Here is a 27697-nt window from a genome sequence, read left to right as displayed (position 1 = left end):
TATACCAAGTATATTTGTAATGCAAGGGGGGAAAAAAGTCCAAGTATCTCTACTATACCCAAAGTCAGTGGTCAAATTGGAAGTATAAATGGAGGGTATACTGAAGATGGTATCATGGAAAAAGATGATGAGGGAGGACTATAGACAATAGGTATAATACCCAACTAACAAACTAATGTCACAAATGATAGGCTGAGAGGTCAAAATTTTGGTGAGATGAGTCTAGCATGAAATTAGAGATAGAAATGATGAACATGAAATCTTTGAATCTGGGGATCAAAATATGTGCACTCTCATCTTTGTAAGCAATGAGACACCCAATTTTAAGTACACATACCCAAATCACTGTAACTCTGAATACTATAATATCACCAAGACTAAAAAACCCAGGAATTTCAAGTCAGCCACAAAAAAATGAAATAAGAAAGCAAACCCATAACAAACCACACCACTAGTCCCACTCCAACATGCAAAAAATCTGCAAAATGAAGGAAAATCCTATAAGCCCCTCCCAGACCATGAAACTGATGGATGCTACCACAGCAACAGTCAGGGTTCCTCTCTTTCTGATCAAAGTTTTTACAGCAAAGCTGATCTTTGCTGGGAAAAGAAAAAATAATTAAAAGGAGCAAACATTTTTAAAGCTGCCTCATCCTTCTACTGAACACCTAAAACAAGAAATCTAGCTCTTTATTAACGAGGTTATGTATGTACCTCCCACGTTACATCTAGGTGGATTTCAAGGTTCCAGAAGCTCCCTTTCCTCATCTCTATTTGGAAGATACCAAAGGCCAAGAAAAACTTCTTTAATAGCCTAAACAGAAGTCACCAGACATACTAAAAATCCAAAGGCTCACAACTCTATTAAAAAGTCAAAATGACAATGCCAGAGACTGTTCTACTAACCTTCTCTAATGAAGTCTAAAACAAAGTTTCCTAAAATATGAAAAAAAATATCATGTCTCCCATCCTCCCTCATTAAGTAGGATACCCTTGATTGCATCAAGTGTTTCACTCCAAAGAACTTGTATTTGGTACTAAACACTATACTTGTGACCATCAGAGACAGGCTGGAAAAAATCTGTCAGTATTCACCCAGAGAAACATGCCACAAACTTATGCTTCATTTACCCACACTTTTTACTTTCAAAACATTTAGTATCTACTCTGCAGTCCAGGGTCAAAGGAATCATTTATATGGGTATCAGTGACTTGGCAGTACTATCCTTCAATTTTAATTAGCATTTGTATATACACATAACTTTTCAGAATTGGCTTTATATCCTTCTTGCAGATACTAATCCTATGGATCCATAATGATTTGCATGGTGTAACTTTAAAACATGCAAACAAGTTGGGAATTGGCTATCACATTTCTGGACCACTGCTCCTTCCACTACTAGTTAGTTGTTCTCTGATCCTGGTGCTGACTTCTCCCATTTCAAACACTCCTTAAAAGGCTTCTCCACCTTCAGAGTCCAGGCACAGTGCCATTTATGCCCTGAACCCCATCAGCTCAAAATGATCTCTCACAGCTTCATATATGGCACAGCACTTATCACATTTATCTTTGTACTTACTACAGTTTACTTTGTATCATACTTAGTGATGGACATGTCTCATCATTCCCAGTGGACCATAAGCAATTTGAAAGAAATCTGTCATTTTTCATCTTTGTATTTCTAGTGCCTAGCACAGATGAGGAGCTTAGTACGGTTTGCTGAACTGAAATGTTGAAGGAACAGGTTCTCAACTGCAAGCCCTCCACTGAAAGGTGTAAAGGGGGAGGAGAGATGGCCTTGAAATCTATAAACCTCCTCCTCATATGGCCAATATATAACTATATTCATCCTTTCCCCCATCTTACAGCCCAGTAACAATGGTAGTGCTCACCATAGCTAAAAGATCCCAAGACGTGCAGGGTAAAGGCGTTCTCTATCCTATACAATCTAGCCTGGAACAGACAAGTCAGTCTCTCCACTCTCGCCACCATCCCATCTTTCTTTCTTAGACTTCACCTTCACATGTACTTATTTAAGTATCTACTGTATGTAGGACATTCAACGTTCCAGGAGATGTTCTAAATGTTTAATTTTAACAAAGAAAGACAGGGAATAAACAAACATGAACTACTATACAACAAACACAGCAGCAGAATAAGAGCAGAGCAGAATAAGAACATTAAAGGTATAAAAATTTCTGTGAGGCTGGAGAAAAGAAATTTCTGAATTAGTAAGTGATTAGAAAAATATTTCAGAGGAAGAAATTACACATGAACTGAGTACAGCTTTAGACCTGGAACAGACTGGAGAGATCAGTTCAATCCCTTCATTTTCCATAATAAACTAAAGCTAGGAGAGGACGAATAATGTGCTCAGGGTCACACAAGCAGTGAGTAGAAAGAGTCTCCTCTTCCAAGAGAGATTTCAAATGGAAAAGCTCTAATTTTCATTCTGTCTTATTACTGTCCTCTTCATACTCAAACCTCCAGCCAAACTTCTCTCTATTCTCCAAACAAGCCCTGGGTTTTCCCAACTTTCTGCCTTTGTTCATGCTATTATTCCCTATGCCTGAAATGTTCTCCTTATTACATCTCTTCATCTGCTCAAGTCCATCCTTTAATGTCTAACGAATGCCAACATCAATTCCATATGAAGGAGCTGCCTGATTCCTAGCGGGTAATGAATGAATGGCTCTTCCCCTCTCCACCAACTCACACAGCTTTTTGTTCCACACCTCCACTCTCTTGTAATCTTAGATTACAGCTAGTTTGTGACTTACCTTCCTAATTAAAACCTCAGCTGCAGAAGAGGACGCCAGAGATCATGTTTTATCTAAGGATAGGCTCTAGATTACCACATTATTGCACACAGTAGGTGGTTTTTTAAAAAGTGATTATCCTTAGCCTCACATTTAAATAACTAACCACAACCAGTAACACAGGTCATGATTAGAGAAAAAAACCAATGAAGGTATCCAGGCTTCTAAGTTTTCCTGGTCCATAAAAAAAGTTTTCTAAAATGACTTTAGTTTCCCTAAATTGAGTTAGAAACAGTTTTGATTTTCCATTGAAAGGAAAGTAAAATCCAGTCAACAAGAGGTTTCTTTTTTCTTTACAAGAGATTCTATAATATAAAATCTTGTGAATGCCAGTTGTCTTTAAAGATCATACCTCCCTCTCTCCCATGCAAGCAAAGATGACTGTACAATTAAAAAAATCAGTTTCTTCCACACATACAGATAAATCAGATTAAGTGAATTTGAAGCCAAGACAGTACAGTCCTCCCCTCCCAAAAAGAGGCAAAGGGCTATAATTCACCATGTCTGAGTAAAAGCTTAACAGGTTTTACATGCTCTATCATTTATATTTCCTCATTCTTTAGCTCTCTCTTCATTTCCTGAAGACATTATCAACTAAAAAATTTCTCACATTCAAAAGGCATCACCCTTCCTTGATCCTCCAAGTCTCCCAAGGCTGGACCCACAGCCTGCCTTTACTTATCTTATCATGTGAAAATGAGTCTGTCTTAGTCACATGGGAACTGTGGAGAGGTAAGGGAAAGTAACGGAGAGTTTTGTCAAATATTCTTAGTTAACAGAGAATTACCATATCCTACATGGATTACCATTTTTTCATGTAATGAGAATAGAATACATTTAATTTAGGATCATGTTTCAGATCATCATTAAGGGTATGATAAAACTTAGAAGTGTTAGTTAACTGAACTTTCTGATTGACAGATCTCAGTTAAAACTTTATTCTTCCCCATATTCAGCCTCTTTAGGGTCTCTCATAAAGAAGTTTTTCAACACTTCACAAGATCCTGGTTTCAAGAATGTCTACCTCTCTCTCACGAAAATCAAAACAGCTGCTCTACCTCCAAAAAATTATCATCTGGTATCAAACCTCCTGGTTATTGATTAATTTCCACACTTAGTTACTCTGGTTCCTCAGACAGATTATATACTAAAACCTTTCCAACCTATCAAGACATGCCAGCTTTCACCTACCCATTGCTAATTTGAAAATCCAGGGTCACCTTTATACCTTGAAGAGGTACTGTTAGTAACAATAGTGCAAAAGTATCCATATTCAGCATAAGACAAAACAGGTTAAATGTCTTGCCTATTATTGTCATGAAGTTAACTGAAGGTAGAAAAACCAGCTCAAACCCCAGTCTCCAACTTAGCTAAAATAACTTTCACAAAATTACTCTTGTACATGATAATCAACTAGAAAGCATTTTCATCCACACTAGCAATCTGATTTTCTAACACTTCTCCCTGGCTTTCATGTAGAAAGACGTATATTCATAAGAAGAAAAAGTTAAGACTTTGGTTCCTATTCTATCAGTCATGCTAAACAAAATGAACACCATCAACCAATGTATAGAAGTCATGGGTTTCAATAACACCTTTCAATTGATGACACTGGAACCAGTTCCTTTACAGCATTCATAGTGTTCAATGGGTCTATAAGGAAAGTTTTATTTTTAATTAGTTAATTTATTTTTAGCTTTCAACATTTACTTCCATAAGTTTTAAATTTTTCTCCCTCTCTCCCCAAGAGGGTTCTACATATATATTCCTATTAAACATATTTTCACATTGGGGCAGCTAGGTGATGCAGTGGATACAGCACCAGTGCAGGAGTCAGGAAGACCTGAGTTCAAATTTCACCTCAGACACTTGACACTCACTAGCTGTATGACCTTGGGCAAGTCACTTAACCCCAAGTGCCTCATCCTGGGTCATCTCTAGTCATCCTGATGAATATCTGGTCACTGGATTCAGATGGCTCTGGAACAGAAGTGAGGTTGGTGACCTGCACAACCCTCCCTCACTCAAAACAAAGTCAAGTGCAAGTCATGTCATCATTTCTCTGATGGCATGGTCTTCTTCGGCAATGAAGGATGAACACACATACACATTTTCACATTAGTCATGTTGTATAGAAGAATCAGAATGAATGAGAGGAACCATGAAAAAGAATAAAAAAAGAGAAAAAATAAAATAGTCTGCTTCACTCTGCATTCAGACTCCATAGTTCTTTCTCTGGATGTGGATGGCATTTTCCATCATGAGTTCTTTGGAACTGTTTTAGGTCCTTGCATTGATGAGAAAGGCTAAGTTTATCAAAATCAGTCATCATACGCTGTGGTTGTTACTGTATACAATGTTCTCCTGGTTCTGCTCACTTCATTCAGCATCAGTTCATACGTCTTTCCAGGTTTCTCTGAAGTCTGCCTGTTCATCATTTCTTATAGCACAAGAGTATTCCATTACATTTATATACCACAACTTTTTCAGCCATTCCCCAATTGATGGGCATTCTTTTAATTTTCAGTTCTTGGCCACCACAAGAGGAGCTGCTATAAATGTTTGTACATGTGAGTCCTTTTCCCATTTTTATGATCTCTTTGGGATGCAGACCTAGAAGTAGTATGGCTGAGTCAAAGGGTATGCACATTTTTGTAGCCCTTTGGGCATAGTTCCAAACTGCTCTCCAGAATGGCTGTATCAGCTCACAATTCCACCAACAGTGAATTAGTGTTCTAACTCTCCCACATCCTTCTCCGATATTTATTATCTTCCTGTTTTGTCGTGTTAGCGAGTCTGATAGGTGTGATGTGGTATCTCAGAGTTGTTTTGATTTGCATATCTCTAATCAATACTGATTTAAAGCATTTTTTTTAATATGACTATAGTAGCTTTAATTTCTTCCTCTGAAAACTGCCTGTTCATATCCTTTGACCATTTATCAAATGGGGAATGGCTTGTAGTCTTATAAATTTGACTCAGTTCTCTATTTTAGAAATGAGGCCCTTATCAGAGACACTAGTTGTAAAAAATTTTTCCCAGTTTTCTGCTTCCCTAATCCTTGTTGCACTGGCTTTGTTTGTGCAAAAACTTCAATTTAATGTAATCAAAATTATTCATTTTGCATTTCATAATGTTCTCTATCTCTTGTTTTGTCCTAAATTCCTCCATTCTCCATAAATCTGACAAACTATTCCTTGTTCTCCTAATTTGTTTATAGTATCAGCCTTTATATCTAAATCGTGTACCCATTTGAACTTTATTTTGATATACGGTGTCAGATGTTGGTCTATGCCCAGTTTCTGCCATTCTATTTTTAAGGAAGGTATTTTTAAATAGCAAATAGTTATCATTTAAAAGTTAAAGAAATATAAATCAGCAATTAAACTAATTCAAACATTTCAGAAGAAAAACAACAAAACCTAAAAGTAATCCCTTGCTCCAACTACAGCACATTGCCTCAAACTAATATCACCAATAACTTATGTGAAAATAAAGCAAATTGTCTTTTTTTTTAAGGTAGTATTAGCTAACTACACAAAGTTAAATGTGTAGAAAGACCTTCCTGGGGCACCAGGATATCAAACCAAGAGCTTGTAACTAAGACTTTAGCAAACAGAATCAAATTTTAACAGGGGTCACTAATAGAGTAATTGAAGATAAATCTAAGACAATGCAGCTCCAGATTACTTTTCCTGATTTACACATAACCCTCCCTCACCCGGTCCAAATAAGCTGGCCTACTTACCTCCCACGCAGGGCTTTGCATTGTTTCCTCCCCATGCTCAAGACACACTTAGAAAAAGCTCAACTCCCCTCTGCCTGAGAATCCCCAGCTTCCACCAAAGCTCAACTCACATGCTAGTGCTTTTAAAAGGCCTTTCCTGATCAACCCAGCTACTAGGCCCTTCCAAAATTGTTGTGCATATATTCGGTACTCATTTAGTTACCTATGCTTCCCTTGATAGAATACAAACTTTGTAGTAGAAGAGACTGTTCCATTTTCCTCTTTGCATTCCCAGCACAAAGCACAGCACATAGAACACAGTAAGAGCTTAACAAATGCATGCTTATTGATCACTATATAGAATAAAAACAAATAAAAGCTTTTCCCCAGTAGATTTGGGCAAAAGATATGGAAAAAAAATGGGTTTCAAAATAATTACAAACTAGAAATGACCATATGAAAATATGTTCCAAATCATTAATAGTTAAAACTTAGTAAAAATGACAAAAACTGAGAACTGTTAATGTTGGAGGGTATTATGAGTAGAAAGAAGGCACTATATACAGCAGGTGAATTGTGAAGTAATTCAGGAGATGCATTACAAAAGAAAAAAAGCCACCAAAAATTATCACCCTTTGATCCAGTAATCCTGTCCTGGGCATATACCCCAAGGTGGTTGAAGACAGAAGTAAAAGTCAAATATTTCAATTACATTACAGCAGCACATCTTTTGGGGGTACAAAAAAACTGGGGGAAAAAATGGGTGACTATCAACTAAAGAATGGCTGAAAAAAACTGTAGTATACAAATGTACTAGAGTATTACTGAGTAGTAAGAAATAAATAGTGGGAATTTGGAGAAACATGGGAGGATCTGTATGAACTGATGTGAAGTGAAATAGCCTGAACCAGAAGAGTGCACTGAAGGAACACAACAATGTTAATTAAAAGATCACTAACAGGAAGCAATTGAAAAGGAATCTGGGCAACTGAAAAATCACAAACACCAAGAACTGGATAAAGAAACCTACCTCTGACCCTCTAAGAAAAGAAACCAAGGGACTACTCTGGCAGAATGCCATCTAGACTGTCAGGTCACTGCTGAGGTGTTCTCTTTTAACTCCTTTTTTCATATTTTTTATTACAAGGAGGGTTCAATTTAAACACTAGGGATTAAGGTAGAGGGCATTTCCAGAAATGACTGCAATATAAAATCAAAAGATATCAATAAAACTTCTATTTTTAAAAGTAAATGACATTTTACTATTATACACACTTGTCATTACCAGGAAACTGGAATTAAAATGATTCGAAAAAGTTTTAAAACTTTAAAATTTGTGTTCCTATCTGCTTCTTCATTACAGGATACTGTAAAATAGAGGATTTTTTTTTTTTTGTCATGGACCCCTTGGGGAGTCTGGTAAAGCCTGTGGACTCTTTTTTAGAATCATTTTTGTTGCCTACATTCATAATCAAAAGAAATGTTAAATTTCAGTAAGAGGTTAGTGAAAACAAAGATGTAATGTTTTCCCCCATCCAAGATCATGAACTCCTTTACAGTCTATGGACCCCAGGTTAAGAATCCCTGCTCTAGGAAATAACTGACATTTATATGGTTCTTAAAGTTACCAAAGTACTACCCTTACAATAACTGTGTGAAGTAGGTAGCCCAATTATTAAGAACTCCATTTTACAGATAAGGAAACTGAGGTACCTACTGCTACCTGACTTGCTTAGCTAAGTTCACTCATATCAAAGCTATGATGTGAACTTCTGCCTTATATGGCTTCAAGTTTGGAAGTCTTTCCACTACTGGTAAGAGGTTCCTGGTGTAGCAACCTTGCCTAACAGTTTTTTATACACTGTACTGAAGAGAGCATGAGTTACATGATAAAAGCAACTCACATTTACATGCTATTTTACAGATTCTGTATTGCTTATATAGAGCACTGGACTCATGAAAACAGAAATCCATCTCTAAGACTTCCCAGTTGTGTGACCCAGGCAAGTAAGTTAATTTGACCTCTCTGCGTTTCAGTTTTCTCCTCTGTAAAATGAGGGAGGTTGGACTCCATGCCTTCTAAGGTCCCTTTCAGCTGTAAATTCATAATCCTATGATTTTTCACAATAAAACTGTGAGGTACCACAAAAAGCAGTGAACACACAAGCATTTAACCAATGCTTGCTAATTGTTCAATGAATTTAACTAAAATGTGGTAGAAAGAATTTATAAAAATGATCGTACCTCTGTTTTAGCTTTTGTTTAAAAAAGGAATTTAAAAAAAAAAAGGAACTTTAAAAAATCATTGGAAGGGGGCATAGCAGCCCTCCTCAACTCAAACTACTAGATCTAAAATCTAAAATGTATGTCATTTTATAGTCTTATAAGTCATTCTTGATTTATTTGAAATAAATGTTTTTAATTCTTGAACATGACCTGGAAAACCCACTTCCCAACCACAGCCATAGGGAGAAAAAATGAAGAGGACTTGAAATTTTAACCAAGCCTTCTCTTCTACTATTATTTGCTGATTAATAAGAAAGTTCTTATCTTTCGATTTTTGCTTGCTTGCCTTGAGGCATAGTGGGGGGGAAAGGGAAAGTGCTGTGAAAGTAGCAGAGGTGAGATAGAATGGTACTACTTACTAGTTTAGCTCAGTAACGCTTCACATAAAGGGGGGACTTTAACTTCCTCATTTCTCAAATGAGGATAGCATTTGTCCTACTTACATCACAGAATTACTGTGAGGAAATCACTTTCAAAACTAAATTAGGCAATATGTAAATGTGAACATTTACATTCAGTCAGTCAATTTTTTTATCACATGCTTATCATGTGCCAAGGTGTATGGGGTGCTCAAGGAGGATCACCACCTCTGACGTGAAGGTTTGCCAAGCCCTTTTCAGGGCTGCTCAACCAACTGCAGTGTCTACCTGGCACACAACTCTCACTTGTGACTCAGAGAAGCTCTAGCATGTGCATCAGCCACACCCCAATAAAACTGTCCTGGCACACTGGCTAAACCAGGTTGAAGGAAACTGACAGGCCTCAAACCTTTTAGAGAATTAGGGGGATGTCTACCCCAAGCACGTTAAGACTTCCCCACCCCCATTCCTCATGGAATGGGCGGATGAGAACACTTTGTTCCAACAGAGGAAGGAGGCTGAATTGGGCACTGTGTCTAGAATTTGGTCAGACATCAAAGATGCCAAGGTCATCCACTGTACAGCTGTCCTGTCTTACCACTGGACTTCAATGACTCTGGAAAAGAGAGGGAGGCTGATGACTTCGTGCAATTCTGCCTCACTTAAAGCCAATTCACTCAGGCATGAAGACATCACCCTCCGATGTCACTGGTCCTCTTCAAAAATCAAAGGACCAAAACAATAACAACTATGTGCCAGGCACTGAGCTAAGTGCCAAAGATACAAAGAAAGGTAAAGCACAGCCATATAAACAACTATGTATAAACACACTATACGTACATAGGATAAATGAGAAATGACCAACAGAGGGAAAGCATCAGAATTAGAGGTCATTTAGTATCATCTTTATTTTGCATCTCATGCTCAGAAGTGCTGCTAGGTAAGGCAGAAGGTGATAGATAACTAGGCTATTAATAGTCTGATGGTAGTTTTCTTCATATTGACAAATGTGTTTCAGGGACCCCCTCCCAAACAATGACCAGTCTATCTTTCAGCCTCTAGAAATTAGCTGTTAACTTCAGTAACAAGGTGAGAAGATGGCAGCACCATCCTGTCTCTAATAACTGCTTACCCAAGTTAACAATAATGGAATAGAAAGGGAAATCCGAGAGGAGGCAGCACTCTAAATTATTCAATGTGATTCCCAGGCTTGGGGAAACAATGAATTCACAGGATCAGCAGGGGATGAGACTATAAATAAAATGTTCTTTCCAGCTCCTCAAACTTTTTGGAATAAAAGCAAAGGCAGTATTCAGGTCAAAAGGTAAAATTAATTTGATTTTAACATCCAGCTTTACCTGAAAGACTGAGGTAGGGCATGAGCTAAGGCATAATCTCTTTGAGGCTAAGCAAAACGGAAGAACTAAAGTGAAAAGAGTTGCTTTAGCAAAACTAAAGGGATCCACCCACCCAGGGCTCAAAAGGTAGACATTCCAAAGACTTAAGGTGTGCTTTCTTGGCAGTAGCCAAAAGAGATTTCTTTTCAATTTCTAGCTCATATGATCAAAAAAGATACACTTCAGAGCAGAAAGTTTGGAGCTTTGACATCTCACCCCAAAGATCTTAAAGAGGAAAAATTATATCTAAGTGTAATTTTTCCAATTCATTTCAAAGAAAGACTATGAAGTCCAAATGATTATGTCCAGACAGAGTTTGAACACACTGCTCCTGAATGTCACAGGCATGCCAGTCAATTTAAGCAAACTTAATGTATGAAAAATCTAAATTTACCAAAAAGTAATTGGAAACAATTGCTTTATAAAAGGAGTCACCCGTGTTTGGTGCAGCCTCGAGACCCAGTTCCCACTCTCCTTTAGGAAGCCTCCTCTACGTGCTATCTTTTTTTTTTTCCTTCTCTCAAATCCCAGGGCCCTTATAGTCTATGACACAATTTAGTATTTAAGTTGGCATCAATAATTTTCCTGAGGTTAATCTTATTTCCACAACTTGATTGCAAGTGCTTATACTTCTCAATCCTGGGCTAGTTATTTAAGTCCTTTAGGCTTCAGTTTCCTAATTCTTAAGTAAAGAAAAAAAGCTGAAGTAACAAAGCTACAATCTCTTCCAGCTCTAATAATGCTAGGTGCTCCTTATATCCCTGGCAGCAATCATTACTGAGGCAAGGAACAGGGATCTACCCTAGAATTCCTTCACAGAAAAAGCTCACCTACTTTAATTTATAAAAAAGATTTACCAACAACTTTCCAGGGACCTATTGCATAAGTCAAGATACACCTGCACGTATGAACACACTGTCAGTTAGCAATGGATAACTCTGCTCATTGAACCACATAGTCTACATGGGGTTTGTGGTAATTTGCAAGCATGCCTTGTTCACATCATGATGAGGTAACTGTCATTAACTTCCCTAATGCAAATACCTCATCTATTGGCTTCAAATCATGCTTTAACTTTGCTCCAATGTTATCAACCACTTTTAAGTGCTTCCTTGACCTACTCTCATAGATTTGCCTCCCTTACTAATTTCCAGTCAGATAGTGTTTGTTTATCCCTTGTGGCAAGGCGTGTCCAACCCACTTTTCTTAGTATAAAAATTTTTTAAAAGCTTTTTTTAATCAAGTAATTGGGAATTTAGCAATTTGTCTTGAGACCCCTAAGGAATTTCCAATCTTTCAGAAATTAGCACAGAGCCTAGAAACGAAAGAACCCTTCCTCCTAATTTCCTCACCCACATATCTATGAATAAAATCTAAATTCATAGATTTAGAGCTAGAAGAGACTTCAGAGATCACCTATTTAATCCCATTTCTAATTTTAAGATGAGAATTAGAGTAAATACTAACCAATCCATGAGGCCCAGAACTGAAATTGATATTATTTGGAAACCTACTTTCACAGATCATCCAACTCTAGCACAATTTCCCAAGAAAGGAATTTCACCCCTAAATGCGAGCACATTATTTTTAAAATAGCTATTCACAAAATAGGTAACTTCTCTTGGTAAAAGAAAAAGCATCCATTTGGTTTTACAACCTGAAGTGATTCTGTACCGGCATGACTGAAACAAAGTTTGCAGAGACAAGATTTTTGATGCAAAAATATTTCATTCCCCTTCTCCCAAAAAACATTTATAAACTAAACAACTGAGGCTTCCAGGCCTTATTTTTTTACCTGTCCCCTCCCACCCAAAAAAGTTGGTTTTTTTCTGTTCCCACATTATATTTAATGGAGTTTTACAGTTCTGCAAGCTATCATAGACAATGTTATATGATTTAGATGTATGTAGGTCATCAAAGCATATGTTATACTTTATTAGAATTATTTAAAAATATAAACTACACATTAAATGACTGACAATAATTTACTGGCAATTTACCCAAGGAGTAAAGTTCAGCTATGCTAGAGGCTTTTTGCCTCAAATGAGGAGACACAACAAAGTCAAAAGATCTGCTTAAAATCATCCAGTCACAGCAAATCCGGGGAACCAAGAGTCCAATTAATACCGCCTTCTTTCCAACCACTATATTCTCAAAAGATAACCTTTCTCTAAAGGAAAACCATTCAACTTTTCTTTCTTTCAAGCAGATGACATAAAAATAAATTATATGGGGGAAAAAAGGAGGGGGCAGGTTAGACAGGTCTCATTTTGGAACCATACCTTAACAGTTTAAAACTCGACTAAGACTTTTGGGACACATGGTATAACTGATTCTGTAGGACCCATGCCCCAACTAACTTCTCCTCTAACCTCTTTCAATGCACTTTGTTATTCATATTTTGAATCTATACCAGGCAGCACCACTGAATTACAGCAATCCTGGCTCCCAAGTTTAACGATTTCACCTTTGTCCAAACAGCGGGCCAAAGTCAACCCAAGGAATTTTCAGCTTCCTAATAGACCATATGTGTTATTCCTATTAGCTGAATAGTCCATCTATGTTAGTCCTTCATTACTACACAAAGTCTTTTTAAATATCTCTGTCAGACTTTATATAGTAGTTACTTGTAGCATCTTATCTCCTATGGTATTCTAAGTGTCCTAGGGGCAGGGAGTTCAATTCTGTTTTTGTATCCTAATATTTGTATCCCAGATAGTATGTGCCTTGTACATAGTAAGCACTTAAATGTTTGTTAAACTAAACTGTGAATCACTGCAAGTGATTCTAAAATGTGATTTTCTGCTTTTAACAGTTTTCAAATTCTGTAAGCTCAACACACATCACACAATATCATGGCCCAGCAGTAGGATTAAGAAGCTCTCATTGTATTAGATCATATATTGCTATGAAAAAGTCACTTAGTTTTCTTCTTAAGAATTACAACCTTTTAAAGACACAGCCAAATAGGAGTAAGAAAAATGTATGTTAAGTGTCAGTCTCATTTTTAAAGTGCAAAGTACCTTTACTATATGTATGCAATCCTTCCTTAAGTCTCAGGGGGCCTAAGAGTCATTTCATTATACTATGTGAGGCAAAAAGCGCTAAATATCAATGTGTTTGGCTCCTAACACAGTTAAAAAAAAAATTTTAACCCAAGACTCCCCTCCCCCTAAAAAAAAAAAACCCTCACTCATGATTTATTGTCTTTAAACAGAAAATTGTTTAACCTTTTAAAATAGTCAAATACCCATTCAGAAATAATGTGCAACTCTAGAATTCCTTTTATCTCACTCAGTATATAACAGGCACATATTCCCCCCTATCTAACTACTATTCTATTCTAACCATTATCTTCTTTCAGAGTCACTTTGACCAGTCTCAAACCGTTATACATGAATTCTTTTTTAATAACCAAAAATACCCTTTACCTCCAAAGAGACCATCCTGACTAAGGAAAACACACTCAACTAGATTTAGGAGTAGAAATGGCTCAATATGCTGTGTCAGTATTTAAGTAAGAAATCTGGTGTTCTATGATCACGTTTACTAGATTACATCCCAACAAAAGTTTGGGAGGAAAGCAGATCTCCTTATTCCCATTTCACAGATGACATTGTAAAAAGTCTCAACTGGCTATATGACCCAGGCTCACATATAACAGTGTTGGTGTTAGATCTCGGAACTTCGATGTTAATTTAATGGAGTTCTGCTTATCCCCCAACCATATTCACAAACCAAGACATCTGCACCAACAGGTTTTCATTAACGTGATTCTTAAGTTTATCTGCCCATTCTGAACACATGAACCACACATCTGAGGAGATAAGTAGTCCGTATCCATTAAAGATATTTGAATTGACTACAAAACCAAAAAAGTGTTGAGAAGAAAAAACAAGAAGCAGCAAAACAAAAATCCAGTAAAGAAATAAATCCATAAGTTTGACACTTTATTCCATACTAAAAAACTTAATTATAATTACTTGTAAATTTAACACATCATAAATCAATTTTAAAGGGCAGTTTAAGCCATTTACTCCCAAAATGTTTACCATTCTCTCCTTTCAATTCCTTTCTCCAGATTATCTTATCCTTTTAAAAAAATGTGTCTACCCTATCACTAGAGAACAGTTGAATAATGTTAAAAATGAACATTTGAGGCCGTAAGTCCCTGATGACAACTCCCAATGTAGTAACCAAATTTAGCTAGATTTAAACCAAAAGGCCTTTGCACACCTTTTTCAATCTTTCCTTTTTACCTTTCAGTACTATGAACAGAATTAAAATTCTAAACAACTCATTAGTCTTTTAAGGTCAAGATTTTTTTTTTAATCCAACACTAGCATCTTTTCTCACTTAAAAGCTATATAGGACAATTCATGAACAATTTTAAAATGCATCGCCTTATAAAAAAGAACCACTTTAATTCTGTTAACTCAAAAATTTGGTGTTAAGAAATATAAGTCAATCTTAAGTCACATTTCTGTCAAAGAATTTAGTTTCCAGACTTTTAAAACAAAACAGGGATTCCAATCAACTTTTTTTTAATATGGCTGATCGAAATATCACAACCTGAAATACGTGCCACATGGAACACAAAAGTTGAGGGAACATAGTGCTGCCTATCTCCCTTTGTAATAAATTTCATATGATTATCAGAATGAATAGAGCCAAATAGGACACTGATACCTGCTCTCAACTAGTATCACTAATTACTCAGCAATTTTGGTTCAGCAAATATCCCTTTTTCCTTTCCCTCCCCCCCTCTTCCAAAACACACCATGTTTGGGTATTTTTCCATAAAAAAGCACTTTTGACCCTACTAAAGCAAATTAATGTCATCTACTTTACTTCCACAGAACAGCGTCAAAGGGTTCTTTAAAGCACAAGAGCTAAGCACACACACATATCACACATCCTTTTACATAATCCCCAGTAGATAATATGAAACATTAACCATAAGGTGAAATATGCTTCTTTTATTCAAAAGTGAATGGGGGAGAACCTCCTGCTTAGCTGGAAATCTCTCTATTCAGCTAGTTCAGGGTTTGATAATTCAACACAGGATAGCACCAAATACCATAGTGCTAAAAAAAACATTTCTAGAGCTAAATGGTTTCCCCATTTTAATTCTCAACCACTTCCTGGTCCCCCTTTTTTTGCCCCCAACACTATTTTCCTCCTATCCTAAATCAAATTATCTTAAAGTTTCCACAATAGTTTTCAACATGAAGTTAAGAAAGTCAGATCTAACCTTTTCTCAAAGTTCACAAACTAATCTCTCAGTGTCTCTAAGTCCACTTCTCAGTACTAGAAAGTGCCCATGGGGGGAGGGGGTCCTAAGTCTTTTCTCAAGGACAAGCTTTGCTTCCAACAAAAGGTTTTCATCCTTTTCTAGTAAATTTGCATTCGGTTTAAGGGGCATGATTTAAAAGAAGTCTCCCCAGATCTACCTAATCCTAAATAAACACAATTGAAGTTTTCTGCCTCGAATTTCCAAAAAGCAGCAGGACAAAATGAACACCCTTCTCCCCTTCGGTTCGTTCATCCGAGGCTCTTCTCCAAGCCCAAGAGCAAGCTCATCTCCCAGGTCCAGGCCCCACCTCCACAACCCCAGCAGATGCTGCTGACTGATAACCTCAGCCCGAAGGGTGAGCAGGAGGGAGGCACGGATAAGAACCAGTCACTTCTCCATGTGGCTGGAAGTAGGACTCCCCAGAGAGAAACTGGACAAGCCAAGGCCTCTCCGGACAGGGCGGGAAGATGTGTGCCCTTGTGGTGGGGGGGAGGGCCATAGAGGGCAGGAGGCAAGGTGCCTGGGGTACCCCTAGGTGGGGTCCGGCCGAGGCATAGGTCCGCGTGTATGCGGGACAGCCAAATGCGCAAGGGTAGAGAAATGTGCGGGGGGAGAGAGAGGAAGAAGAAGGAAGCCAGGAGAGCAAGAGCAATGCAGGCGGCTCAAAATAGATCGGAAAGGAGGGGGTGAGAGGCTGGAGCTGGGAGAAGGTTAGGAAGACAGAGGGGTGATGGAGAGGGAGGGGCTCAGGAGAAGGGCCGGCCTCCGGCAAGGTAACGGTCGGAAGAGAACAGAGGGATGTTGGGGAGAAAAGGGACCGGAGCTAAGGAGGGGAGGGAGGAAAGGGGGGAGAGGGAGAAAGGACGGGAGAGAGAGGAGGGGAGGAAAAGGAAGCCGACGAGTGGGACGGGGGCCGAGTCAGGAAGGGGGTACTCAGGGAGCAGGGAGAGCAGAGGAAGCCGAGTGCGGGAGAAGAGGAGGAGAGATGGGGGTCAGGCTGAGGGGGAGACAAGGAAGGACTACGGGGCTCCGGGGGCCGAGCGGGGCGGGGAGGCTGCGGGGTTCGAGGGCGGGCTCCGCGCAGGCAGCCCGTTGGCGCGGCTACCCGGGGAGGGCCGGCCGCGGAGGGGGTGGTGTTGCCAAGGAGACGCGCGGAGCCGCCTCTGGGCCTTACCTATCCCGGGCGCCACATACACGAAGTAGAGGAAGGTGGAGGACAGCGAGAAGAAGAAGAGCGCGGCGAGCAGCGAGCGGCGCGGGAGCCGCAGCCCCCGCCGGCTCCGCATGGTGCAGCCGGCCTGAGGGGGGCCGGGGCCGGGCCGGACGGCGGGTGTGGGCGGACGGAGCGCTCCGCTCCTCACATCGGGGCCGCCTCCTCTCCCTCCGCCTCCGCCGCCGCCTCCGCCGCCGCCTCCTGGCCGCTCCGTGCCCCCGCCGCCGGCCGCCGCGGGCCGGGCCACATGAACGGGGCGGGGGCCCGAGCCGCCCCGGAGCGAGCGCAGCGGCGAGGGCGGGGCCGGGGCGGGCCGGGGGCAGGTCCCCAGAGGCACTGTCACTAAATTCCCCTTCTCCTCTTCTCGGGCTCTAGCCCCCGACTGCGGCACGCAGGGGCCGTGCCGTCCCCCGGCGCTTACTCACCCTCCCTTCCGGCTCTCTATTCCCTCCTCCTCCGCCCCTCCTTCCTCCTAACCCCCTCCACCCCACTGCCGCGATCCAGGGAGTGTCGCTCAAAGGCGCTTCCCGAGTGCGGGCGCCCCCCACCCCACCCCGCGACCAAGGGGCCGTCTGCAAAGTTCGTTCCTGTTCCTCGTCCACTGCGGCACTCGGGGCTGGGGGCTAACCGGCCTCCCAGCCTAACCCGCGGACGTTTCCTTCAGCGCCCATCCTCTGGGCTCGGGGACCTGGGGGAGGGTGGGGGGGAATGGAGGGAGGTGGGGCCTTCTAATCAGAAGGTGAATGAGAAGCCGTCAGCGTAGGGGGAATGTTTCCCGGCTCTTTCCCACTACCCCTTCCCCTGCGCTGCCGGAGGGGGTGAGGGGGACGGTCAGGGAGCGTCACCAAATGACCGGATCCTGACCACCCTGTGCGCCCGCCCGAGGTACAGCCCCGCTGGCTCGGGTTAAGCCCGCACCGAGCGTACAGTTCATCGCGGAGGACCGAGCCTCGCGACCAGGGCGTGACAGCCCAGAACCAAAGGTCGCGTTAAGTACCAGCACAGCCTCGGACGTGGGGCCGGATGCAGCAGAGCAGCGAGGGCTGCCAAGGAAAAGGGATTTATTGAGGGCTCTTAGCGGCTTCTTTAACTGCAGTGAGTAGACGAGTTTCACGATAAGCGTGGTCTTGAATTTTAACTTGTGCAATCAATATGTTATTTAAAATGTGCTGATAACCGCGTCCTAGGCATTTTTCAAACACGTCTGTGCATTCCATAATAGGTTAATGACGCCACGTGAGAAATCAGATTGTAATTAAAAGACATTCAAACGTCAATCAGTACGTATTTATTAAGCCCTACTATGTGGCAAGTGCAGCAGACAACCCCGGCTGTCCAGGAGTTCACAGGCTAATGGGAGGCAGAAACAGGAAAATAACTGTATAGATACAAAGATACATTGTAAATAATAAACCGAGGAAAGACACTGGAGCACTGTTTTGTAAGGCAGAAGTCCAGGGTTGAGTTCCAAGTCACTTTACAGGGCCTTGGGCGAGTTAACTTTGTAAAATAGGAATACACAATTCAACATTTTCCTCCGCTCAGGTTGTGTAGGTAAAAGGAGATAATGTGCAGAAAGCACTTCGCAAGTTTAAAATGCCATACAAATAAGAGGCACAATTATTGTAAAATACTTTATATTTTCTCTAAACACTTGCATGTCCATGATCTTCCTAGATTAAAACAACCCTGAGAGACAGGTAAGGCAGGTATTATGCTTGCTTGACAGATGAATAAACTACAATGAAATGACTGTGATCTGAGAGAGAACAGACTTTCCCTGAATCCCGGAGGTATTCCTTGACCTCTCAGGCAGTGGGATAACTGAGTCAGAGAAAAAACTCCAGAATGACAGAAGGGATAGTGTGGTGTAATTGGGAATTCTAATCGTCATCGCCTCACTGAGTCACCTTAGGTGAGGAACTTTCTGAATCTGGATTAGTTTCCCTATCTGTAATAGGAGACTGTGGTATTAAATGATCTTTATGGGCTCTTCCAGCTCTGATATTCATTGTTCTAAGGCCCATTTCAGGTTTAGGGTTCAATATCCTAAGGACCAGTCCAGTCCTGGTATTCTATATTCCTTCCTACACACATGTTCTAAAGACTCTGTCAGTTCTAGTATTCTGTGGTCTGTATTCTAAAGGTCCTTGCTATTCTAGTGATATTCTATGGACTCAACCTCTCTTTGCTCTCCAGATCAGTGACACTATGCTCACTGCATTTCTGGAGGCTTACCATAGTGTAAGCCAGGCTTGCTCAACAAATGCCAATGACCTCCAGAAAGTTTGGTCATCTTTATTTGTTGCTGTCAGCATCAGCACTAAAAGATGTGCTCAGAGAAGAGAGAGAGGTTTTCCCAGTTCAGGCTTTATCCCTTTGGTTAAGAGATAAACTTGAAAGTGTAGGCTGCCCTTAAAATTATACAGGGCAAGAAATGCTCCAGAATCTTCCTAAAACTTTCTTTAGATTTAGACTCTACATTGAATACTACACGTCTCTCAAGCAAGTAGCATGCAATATTGTGTAATTTTGTTAATAGTATTGATGTCTTAGATTGTAACTAGACTTTTAGTTCCTTAAATCAATCAGCCTTTATATTGATTGCCCACTATGAGCCAATCTGAGAATGAAAGTACAAAGAATGGCCTGTTCCATATTCAAAAGGACCTGACATGCTAATAAGGGAGACAAGCGTATGTGTACATAAAATGTATTTGAACATATGCATATGTGTATTGTATATGCTTGCAATACATATATACAGCACAAATATAAAATTAATAAATATATACAAAGTAGTTGAATACAAGATAATTTGGAAGGGAAGGAGGCAGCTAAGTAGCTCAGTGGATAAAACGCCGGACCTGGGGTCAGCAAAACCCGAGTTCAAATTTGGACATAGACACTTAATAGCTGGTGGGCAAGTCATTTAACCTCTATTTGCCTTAATCCACTGAAGAAGGACATGGCAAACTATTGGCATCTTTGCCAAGGACAGTATGGACAATATTGGAACATATTAGCATGCTATGGTTTACAGTGTCACAAAGAGTTGGACAAGACTGAGCAACTACAACAGATATTTACATATAAATGTGTTTGGGGAACAGCTAGGTAGCTCAATGAATAGAGCACTGACCCTGGAGCAGGAGGACCTGAGTTCAAATCCACTCTCATAACACTTGACACTTACTAGCTATGTGACCTAGGGCAAGTCACTTAACCCTGATTGCCTTGTCTCCACCTTCCAAAAAAAGAAGAAAAATAAAGAACTATGTTTGGGCAGCTAGGTGACTCGGTGGATAGGGCACTGGGCTGGAGTCAGAGAGACCAGAGTTCAAATATGACCTCAGGCACTTACTAACTGTATGACTACGCACGTTTCTTAACCCCAGCCTGCATAAAACTAGAGAAGGAAATGGCATATTACTCCAGCCTTTTTGCCAAAAAGAAACAAAACCCATGGACCACTGGTCCAGGGGTTCACAACGAATTGGACAGGATTGAATGACTGAACAACAAATTTGGGAGGAATGACCATAGTAGTTGAAGGAATGAGAAAAAGCTTCAAGCAGAAGATGGCGCCTAAACTGAATCTCAGAGGAAGAAAGGAATTTTAGGGGGAATGTACGATGGCTAGCGCAAAAGTAGGGGACATGAGTGTCATTTGTGAGGAACAGAGAAAAGGCCATTTTGTCTGGATTAAAAAGTATAAGAATAATGTGAGAGTAATGACCAAGGAGACTGGAAAGAAAGGTTAGGGTGTGAAGGACTTTAGAAAGCAAAAAAAGTTCATATTTGCTCATTGTAGCTGCTGGAGTGATTGAATAGGGGAGTAAAACTATCAGATTTGCACTTCAGGAAAATCACTTTGGCAGCAGTGTGTGCGCTGGACTGGAATAGGGAGAGAAGACTTAGGAAAAGCAATTAATAGCAATAGTCCATGTAGAAGTGATGAGAGTTTGAGCTAAGGGCTAGTTCTCTGAGTGGAAAGAGGAAATCAGAAGATGTCAAATGTAGAAACAGCAAGATGTGAAAAAAATTTGTAAGGAAGGATTATTTCATTTCATAATAGCTAATATCTATATACAGCTTTAAAGTTTGCAAAGCACTTTATATCTATTATTTCATTTTATCCTCATACCAACACTTTGAGGTAGGTGATATTATTATCCTTATTTTCTAGAAGAGGAAACAGGCTGAGAGAGACTAAATGACCTAAATAACTAAATGTTAGTTAAGTTTATTTAGAAACTAAATGTCCAGGATCACTCCAAGGGTGTTTGGGGGAAGATTCAAACTCCAGTCTTTCTCACTCAAAGTCCACCACTCTAACCACTACATCCTCTGTCCTCCCAGACCTAGCTCACTGCCCTGGAACAAGAAGCACTTAAGGAATGTCTATTGAGTGAATCTGGGCAAAAATATGCAATTCTGAAAAGCAAATCTATAGAAGTGCACACAAATAACTGATCTATATCTGTTACAGATCTGCTACAGGGGTCCCAGTGTCGCTTTGTGCCATATTACAGTGTAGGATAGGGGAAAATCCTGGATGTGGAATCAAAAGCTCTGCATCCAACTCTCAGCATTGACACTTAATAACTGTGTGATGTTGGGCATCCTATTTATCTTTTATAAAATAGGGCTTTTCCACTCAAATCTCCCTCCTATTGCTCATTGAAATAAAGAAATGAGTTCTTGAAGGTTTTGCCAACATATTTCAAGCTCTGGTGAGTCCAACCAAGCTAAAAAGACCAGTATGAACCTGAGAATCATGTGTGTGTGTGTGTGTGTGTGTGTGTGTGTCCACTGTCTAAGGACACTCCTGGCTTTAGACTGATTATCAATAGTAACTATTGCTGTTTCCCTCCCAGCTTGTAAAGGGGCCATGCCCTGGCCACTTCTTAAACAGACCTATTCAATGAATGGGCATTACCTCACCCTAAGTGAATATCTGCAAAGACCTTGGCCTAAAGGGCCCAAGGTCTCCCAGTGCATCCTGGGTCATCTCCAGTCATCCTGATGAATATCTGGTCACTGGATTCAGATGGCTGTGGAGGAAAGATGAGGCTGGGGAACTTGCACAGCTCTCCCTCACTCAAAACAAAGTCACATACAAGTCATGTCATCATTTCTCTGATGGTGTGGTCTTCTTTGGCAAAGAAGGATGAATACAAGCCAATCAAAAGACAGAGAACCTCACCCCCATTCACCCCACCAAACTAGAGATTGGTCACCAGGTGATGAATAGTTTGCTCCATGGTTGAAGTTCCTTTCAACTCAACATCGCATATTTCTACGATTCTATGAAACCATTTACTAAGGCATCTTCATACTAAAACAGAGGGAATATCCAAACTGAGGAGATCATGGACTTTTTTGAAATATTGAAGACAATGAGGATAGTAATCCCTGTACTACTTACCCCACTGCATTTTGGTGAGAAAAGCATTTTGTAAACTTCTGGCTTAAGTGATTTACAAAGTGTTCCTGGAAGAGATGAGATGTGAGCAGAGCCTTAAAGTTGGGGTACACTTGGGCCTATAGGCCAAAGAGATAAGAGAAAGACATATATAAAAATGTGTAAAATATATCTACAAAATATTTAAAATGTATAAAATTTTTAGAGCAACTCTTTTACTGGTAGCAAAAATCAGAAACTAAACAGATAACCATATGTTTGGGAATGACTATATCATGGTATATGACACATAACAAAACATTGTGCTATAAGAAAAACTGGGAAGATTTATATAAACCGATGCAAAGTGAAATGAGTGAAAATGGGAAAATTTATATAACAATAACAGCACTATAAAAACAGCTTTGAGTGGCTTCAGAATTCTGACCAATGCAACAACCATAGTTCCAGGGGACTCATGATGAAACATGTTACTCACCTCCTAACAGAGAAGTGATGGGCTCAGTAGGAAGAATGAGGTATCTACTTTCTTGACATGACCAATGTGGAAATTTGTTTTGCTTCACTATGTGTGTTTGTTTATAAAGGTTCTTTTTTCCTTCCTCTCCCACTGTGGGGAGAAGGCAGGTAGGGAGCAAAAATAGATTTTTGTTCATTGCAAAAAATGTTTTAAAGATGAGTAGACTTTGAAAAATGGAAGAGAAGAGATAAGGCATATCAGGCAAGAATGATATGACACAAAACTTACAAAGGGAATAAAGGTTGAATTTTGGGGGGCCAATAAGGAGATTGCCCTGAATGGGCAAGTAGCTTATGTTAGAAAAAAGAAGGGAAAGTAAGGTTGGCTAATAAAATGTGGCCAAATCTTAGAAAGCCTTGAATGCTTATGAGTTTATACTTTACACTGTAGAAAATAGGGAGATTTTCAAAGTAGGGAAGAAAATGATGTTTTAAGTCAAGAGAGTTATCAAGAAGACTTGTGATAGCATGCTCTCTAGATGGAAAAAGAGACTCCCAAGGAAGGGAAACCAATTAGAAGGTTATTACTAGATTCCAAGCAGAAGGTAAAAAAGGGCCTAGAATAGACCATACATCCAACATAAGCACCTGCCTATACCTATCATCACAGATACTCACACCCACAGAAAATACTGCCATCAGCCAGATAATTACATTAAAAAGGGACTTCCAGTAAAGAAAAGTATAAATTTAACCACAGCAGATGAATTAGGCACAAACTCAGCTCTCCGAGGTTCTGCTCCAAGATTATAATACAAATGGAAAAAACAAGAAACAACAAAGAAAACCCATGAAGACTGTGTAACTATAATGAGCAAACCTGACTTTTTAGAAAATAAAATGTATTTTCTTTACTTCTTTGGAAAGTAGGGAACATTATATTACACGATCCGCTTCATTTGGTATTTTTTTTGTCATTTAGTCTTTTGGGGGTTTTCAGGTGTTACTTAGTTTTACTAAACTGCTTTATTCCCCCTCCTCCCTCTTTCCTTTCTACTCTATTTCAAGGGATGAGTAGAGAAAAGGAAGGAATAGTTTCGTGTAATAGGCAGACTGAATAAGGAGAGCCTGGTCCTCAGGATGTCTGCAGTATCTTCTGGCTAAAAATCATGTAGTCATGATCACATTTGGCAGATAAAGCACACTGATGACGTCTTCGAACACATGATGATTCTGTTGCTTCTGTCTCCACTGTATTTATTCTTTACCAATTCTTTACCAATCTTCTGGTGAATGAGTATCTGAGATGGTATGGAAGAACCATCAGAGGTCCAACAGCTAGCAGAGTCTGCCAGCACCTGAAGTAGTGTACTAGCAGTAGTGAAGTTCAATAAGGAGCCAACCCTGAGGAGCAAGGTGCTTGCCCCAGCCCAGAAGTGAATTGACCCTGCAACCAGAACTTTATGCCTTACAAGCAAGATTATACTTCACCCACAAGTAAAACTAGTGGGGACTCCAAGAAGGGAAAAAAGAACTGGAAATACTCCCCTCAAACTAGGGGGTGGGATGTTTTATAAAAACCACTTAAAGTTTGAGCCTACTTTCCCCATGTTAGAAACACTCTTGACACTAATAAGGTATCAAGTAAAATTTATTGCAGCAAAGTTCAGAGGAATTGATCACTTTGGCCAAAGTGGGCCCCATGCTCTTTTCAGGAGGAGGGAGCACTGAATACAGAAGCAAGATGAGCTATATACTGTTAGTTCAAGACAGATCCTCCCACCAGGAGACGGATTGGTCCACTCTCCATTAAGTCACCATCTTCTCTACATGCCCTTATGTAACCCCCTTTGGTATGATTCCCCCCTCCCAAATATACTCTAACATAGGACCCGTGATCAGAAAATGGAGGGATAATTTCATGTGGGATGTGTCTGCTTATATACATGAAGTTCATTAAACAAGCACAGTGAAGAAAAGCCTTTTCCAGGTAACTCTAGGTCATTTTTCTTAGCTAGTTCCAGCTAGCTGTAGATTTGGTTCCTTTATCAAAAACTTTGTAATTTTCTGAAGGCCATTGTCTGTCTTTTGATTGGTTGAGTTCACCTACCATCCACTGGCCTTATTCATTATCTAACTTATTCTCAATGACTTCTTCAATTAACAATAACTTATTGCAGAAATTTAACTTTCACTGTCTCTCACACTCAGGGCGGGAGGTATATAGAAAGGCAAATGGGCTCCCAGTTTGGAATGTTTTTATACAATTAGTCCTTGCTATAACTCCCTTTGTAAAAGCTACTTGATATCAATTTATTAAAACTGATAATAGGGAGATATCAATTGGTTACTGATATTGGAGAAAAACAGATGAAGACTTACTAGCTACAAGAATAGAAAACCACCTCAACCACTTAGAGTTAACCTGAAGGTAGAAGTAGCAGCAGTGTTCTGAGGTCCAACCTGGTAGTCTGAGTGTAGGTTGGGAGACTGAGCAGCAAAGGGGCTTCCTGTGCACATTTGGAAAGAATGTGATTTTTAAAAGCAGCCAGGTGGCACAATGGATAGCAAATTGGACTTGGAGTCAGGAAGAGCTGAGTTCAAATTCAGCCTCAGGTACTTACTGGACACTTACCACTAGTAAGTGGTGTGACCCTGGGCAAGTCACTGAATCTGTTTGCCTCAGTTGTAAAATTGAGATAATAACAGCGCCTACCGCCCAGAGTTGGTGTGAGGATAAAATGAGATAATATTTGTAAAGTACCTGGCACACAGTAGGCACTATATAAATGCTTTTCTCTTTTCCCCTTCCCTTTTCCTACTAAGATCTCTTCTAAATCTGTCTATGATTTTCATGAAAGGTTTCTTACTGCTCTGTCATTCTAAGTACTTATAGCAGCCAGGTGCTGTAATGGATAGGGCATTGGACTTGCAATAAGGAAGCTCTGAGGTGAACTCCTACCTCAGTCACTTACTCATTATATGACCCTGAGAAAATTACTCACCTCTCTTTATCTCAGGTTCCTCATCTGTAAAATGCAAAATAAAAATAACCCCTCCTTCCAGAGTCATTGCAAAGATCAAGTGAAATGAAGCCTACCATGTACTATATAAGCTATTCTGCTCATAATATGAGATATTCTATTATATTACAATATTATAATATGAGATCCCCTATAGTAGTATCATCCTTTGTTTCTATAACCAGGACTCTTGGGTAGCTTAGCCAACCAGATGTGATTGGAGAGAGGAGAACAAAGGCTTCCAGGGTGGGTTTGTGGTATGATGAGGGGATTCTGCCCTCCAGCCACCTGCTGCCTATCCTCAGTGCCAAGTTCACACAAATGGAGCAATGACTTTCAAATACTGGAACAGGGCTCTCTCCTGATCCAAAGCCTCAGATAGAAAAATAGTGTCACTTCTGAGGGATGATGTACTTAAAATATCACCTGTTCCAGCCACCAGACTGGCGCCAGGGCCAATCATTCCAGCACAGGGATTCATTTTGTTCAAACAGCTCTGCTGCTCACAGGTGTCTGGGAGAAATCAGAAGTTGCCGTGATGTCAGTAAGAGAACAACAGCTGTTCCTTCTCTTTCTTTCATGTGTATCTCCTGTTCTCCTACTCATCCCACTAGGCCCCAGAAGAACAGATTTCACCAACAAGGAAAAAAAAAGACTAGGCTTCATTAGGCTTCCCTAACTTCTATTTTCATGCCCAGCACAGAGAAATAGGAACTAAGGTATTAAAGGAGAAAAGCCATAGTCAGTTCACAAGTCTTTATCAAGTCCTCTAAATGTCCAAAAATTGGAGGAGGACTGAACAAATTGCAGTATATTCAATCCTTTTTTAAATCTTTGATATCCCTGATGTGGACACTCTCTCACTGGCACGGTTAACACCATCCCCTGCCCTCTCATCCGCATTTCCTATCCATGTCCCTCCCAAAGCCTTGGAGGCTTCTCTCTAGGCTCTTTTCAGATTTTGAGGATACTAATGCAGTTCTCAAGTTGTCTGTTTGTTATCACTCACTTTAGATCAGGTTTTGTTACCCCGGGTTTTCCAGAGCCACAAAGTGTCCATAAAGAGATTTCAGGGGGTTTGTGAACTTAGATGGGGGAAAAAATTACATCTTTGTTTTTGCTAACCTAGAATTGAATTTGAACATTTCCTTCTGTTATAAATGTAGGCAAATAAGCATTATTCTGGGGAATCCATAGGCTTCCCCAGACTGCCAAAGACGTGCACAAAAAGGAGAAGAATCTCAGCTTCTTGTTTTTTTGATACATTACTCAGGGCCATTTATTCAACCCCCATCATTACCCAGATAAGGAACTAAAGTCCAAGAAAGTTAAATGACCTGTACAAGGTAGTTGCACAGGTAGGAAAAGTCAAAAGTAGAATTTGAACCCAGGTCCTCTGACACTCCCCCAGCCCCGAGCATCAATCCAGGGTTCTTTTGATTGTATCCCACTGCTTCTTCCTCCTATTCAAATCAGTCTAGTTTCTTGTGGTTTGTCCTTCATTCTCAAAGAGGACCATGACATCAGGAAGGTGATGTCTTGACTTGCAAATGAATTGAATTTAAGGGAGGGAGGACTGTGCAAATTCACCAGCCTCACTTTCTCCTCTGGTGCCATCTGGGTCTAGTGGCAAGATATAGATCAGGACAACTGGAGAGGGCTCTCAGTTTCTTGCCCATTGACAGAATA

At 40.2% G+C, this 27697-nt stretch overlaps 1 protein-coding gene and 1 long non-coding RNA gene across 4 annotated transcripts in view; one reads left to right on the top strand and one right to left on the bottom strand.

Moving 5' to 3' along the window:
• B4GALT5 (beta-1,4-galactosyltransferase 5) overlaps window positions 1-17316 on the bottom strand; it is an 89353-nt gene extending 72037 nt beyond the window's left edge. For 2 of the 3 annotated variants that reach the window (XM_072633582.1, XM_072633584.1), the window contains exon 1: window positions 17060-17316. In XM_072633582.1, coding sequence (XP_072489683.1) covers window positions 17060-17171 — 112 coding nt within the window. In that variant the 5' untranslated portion in view covers window positions 17172-17316. Of the gene's footprint in view, window positions 1-16192; window positions 16277-17059 lie in introns of those variants that run through there. The other variant, XM_072633586.1, reaches the window with a different exon arrangement.
• A 113-nt stretch (window positions 17317-17429) lies between these two features.
• LOC140520005 (uncharacterized) overlaps window positions 17430-27697 on the top strand; it is a 51348-nt gene continuing 41080 nt past the window's right edge. The window contains exon 1 of the long non-coding RNA XR_011972355.1: window positions 17430-18193. This is a non-coding gene — a long non-coding RNA (uncharacterized lncRNA). The remainder of the gene's footprint in view (window positions 18194-27697) is intronic.

This window comes from Notamacropus eugenii, chromosome 1 (genome assembly GCF_028372415.1).
Source record: "Notamacropus eugenii isolate mMacEug1 chromosome 1, mMacEug1.pri_v2, whole genome shotgun sequence".
Classification (NCBI taxonomy): Eukaryota; Metazoa; Chordata; class Mammalia; order Diprotodontia; family Macropodidae; genus Notamacropus; species Notamacropus eugenii.
Note: the sequence above shows the minus strand (reverse complement) of the source record. Positions and strands in the feature narration are given on the sequence as shown.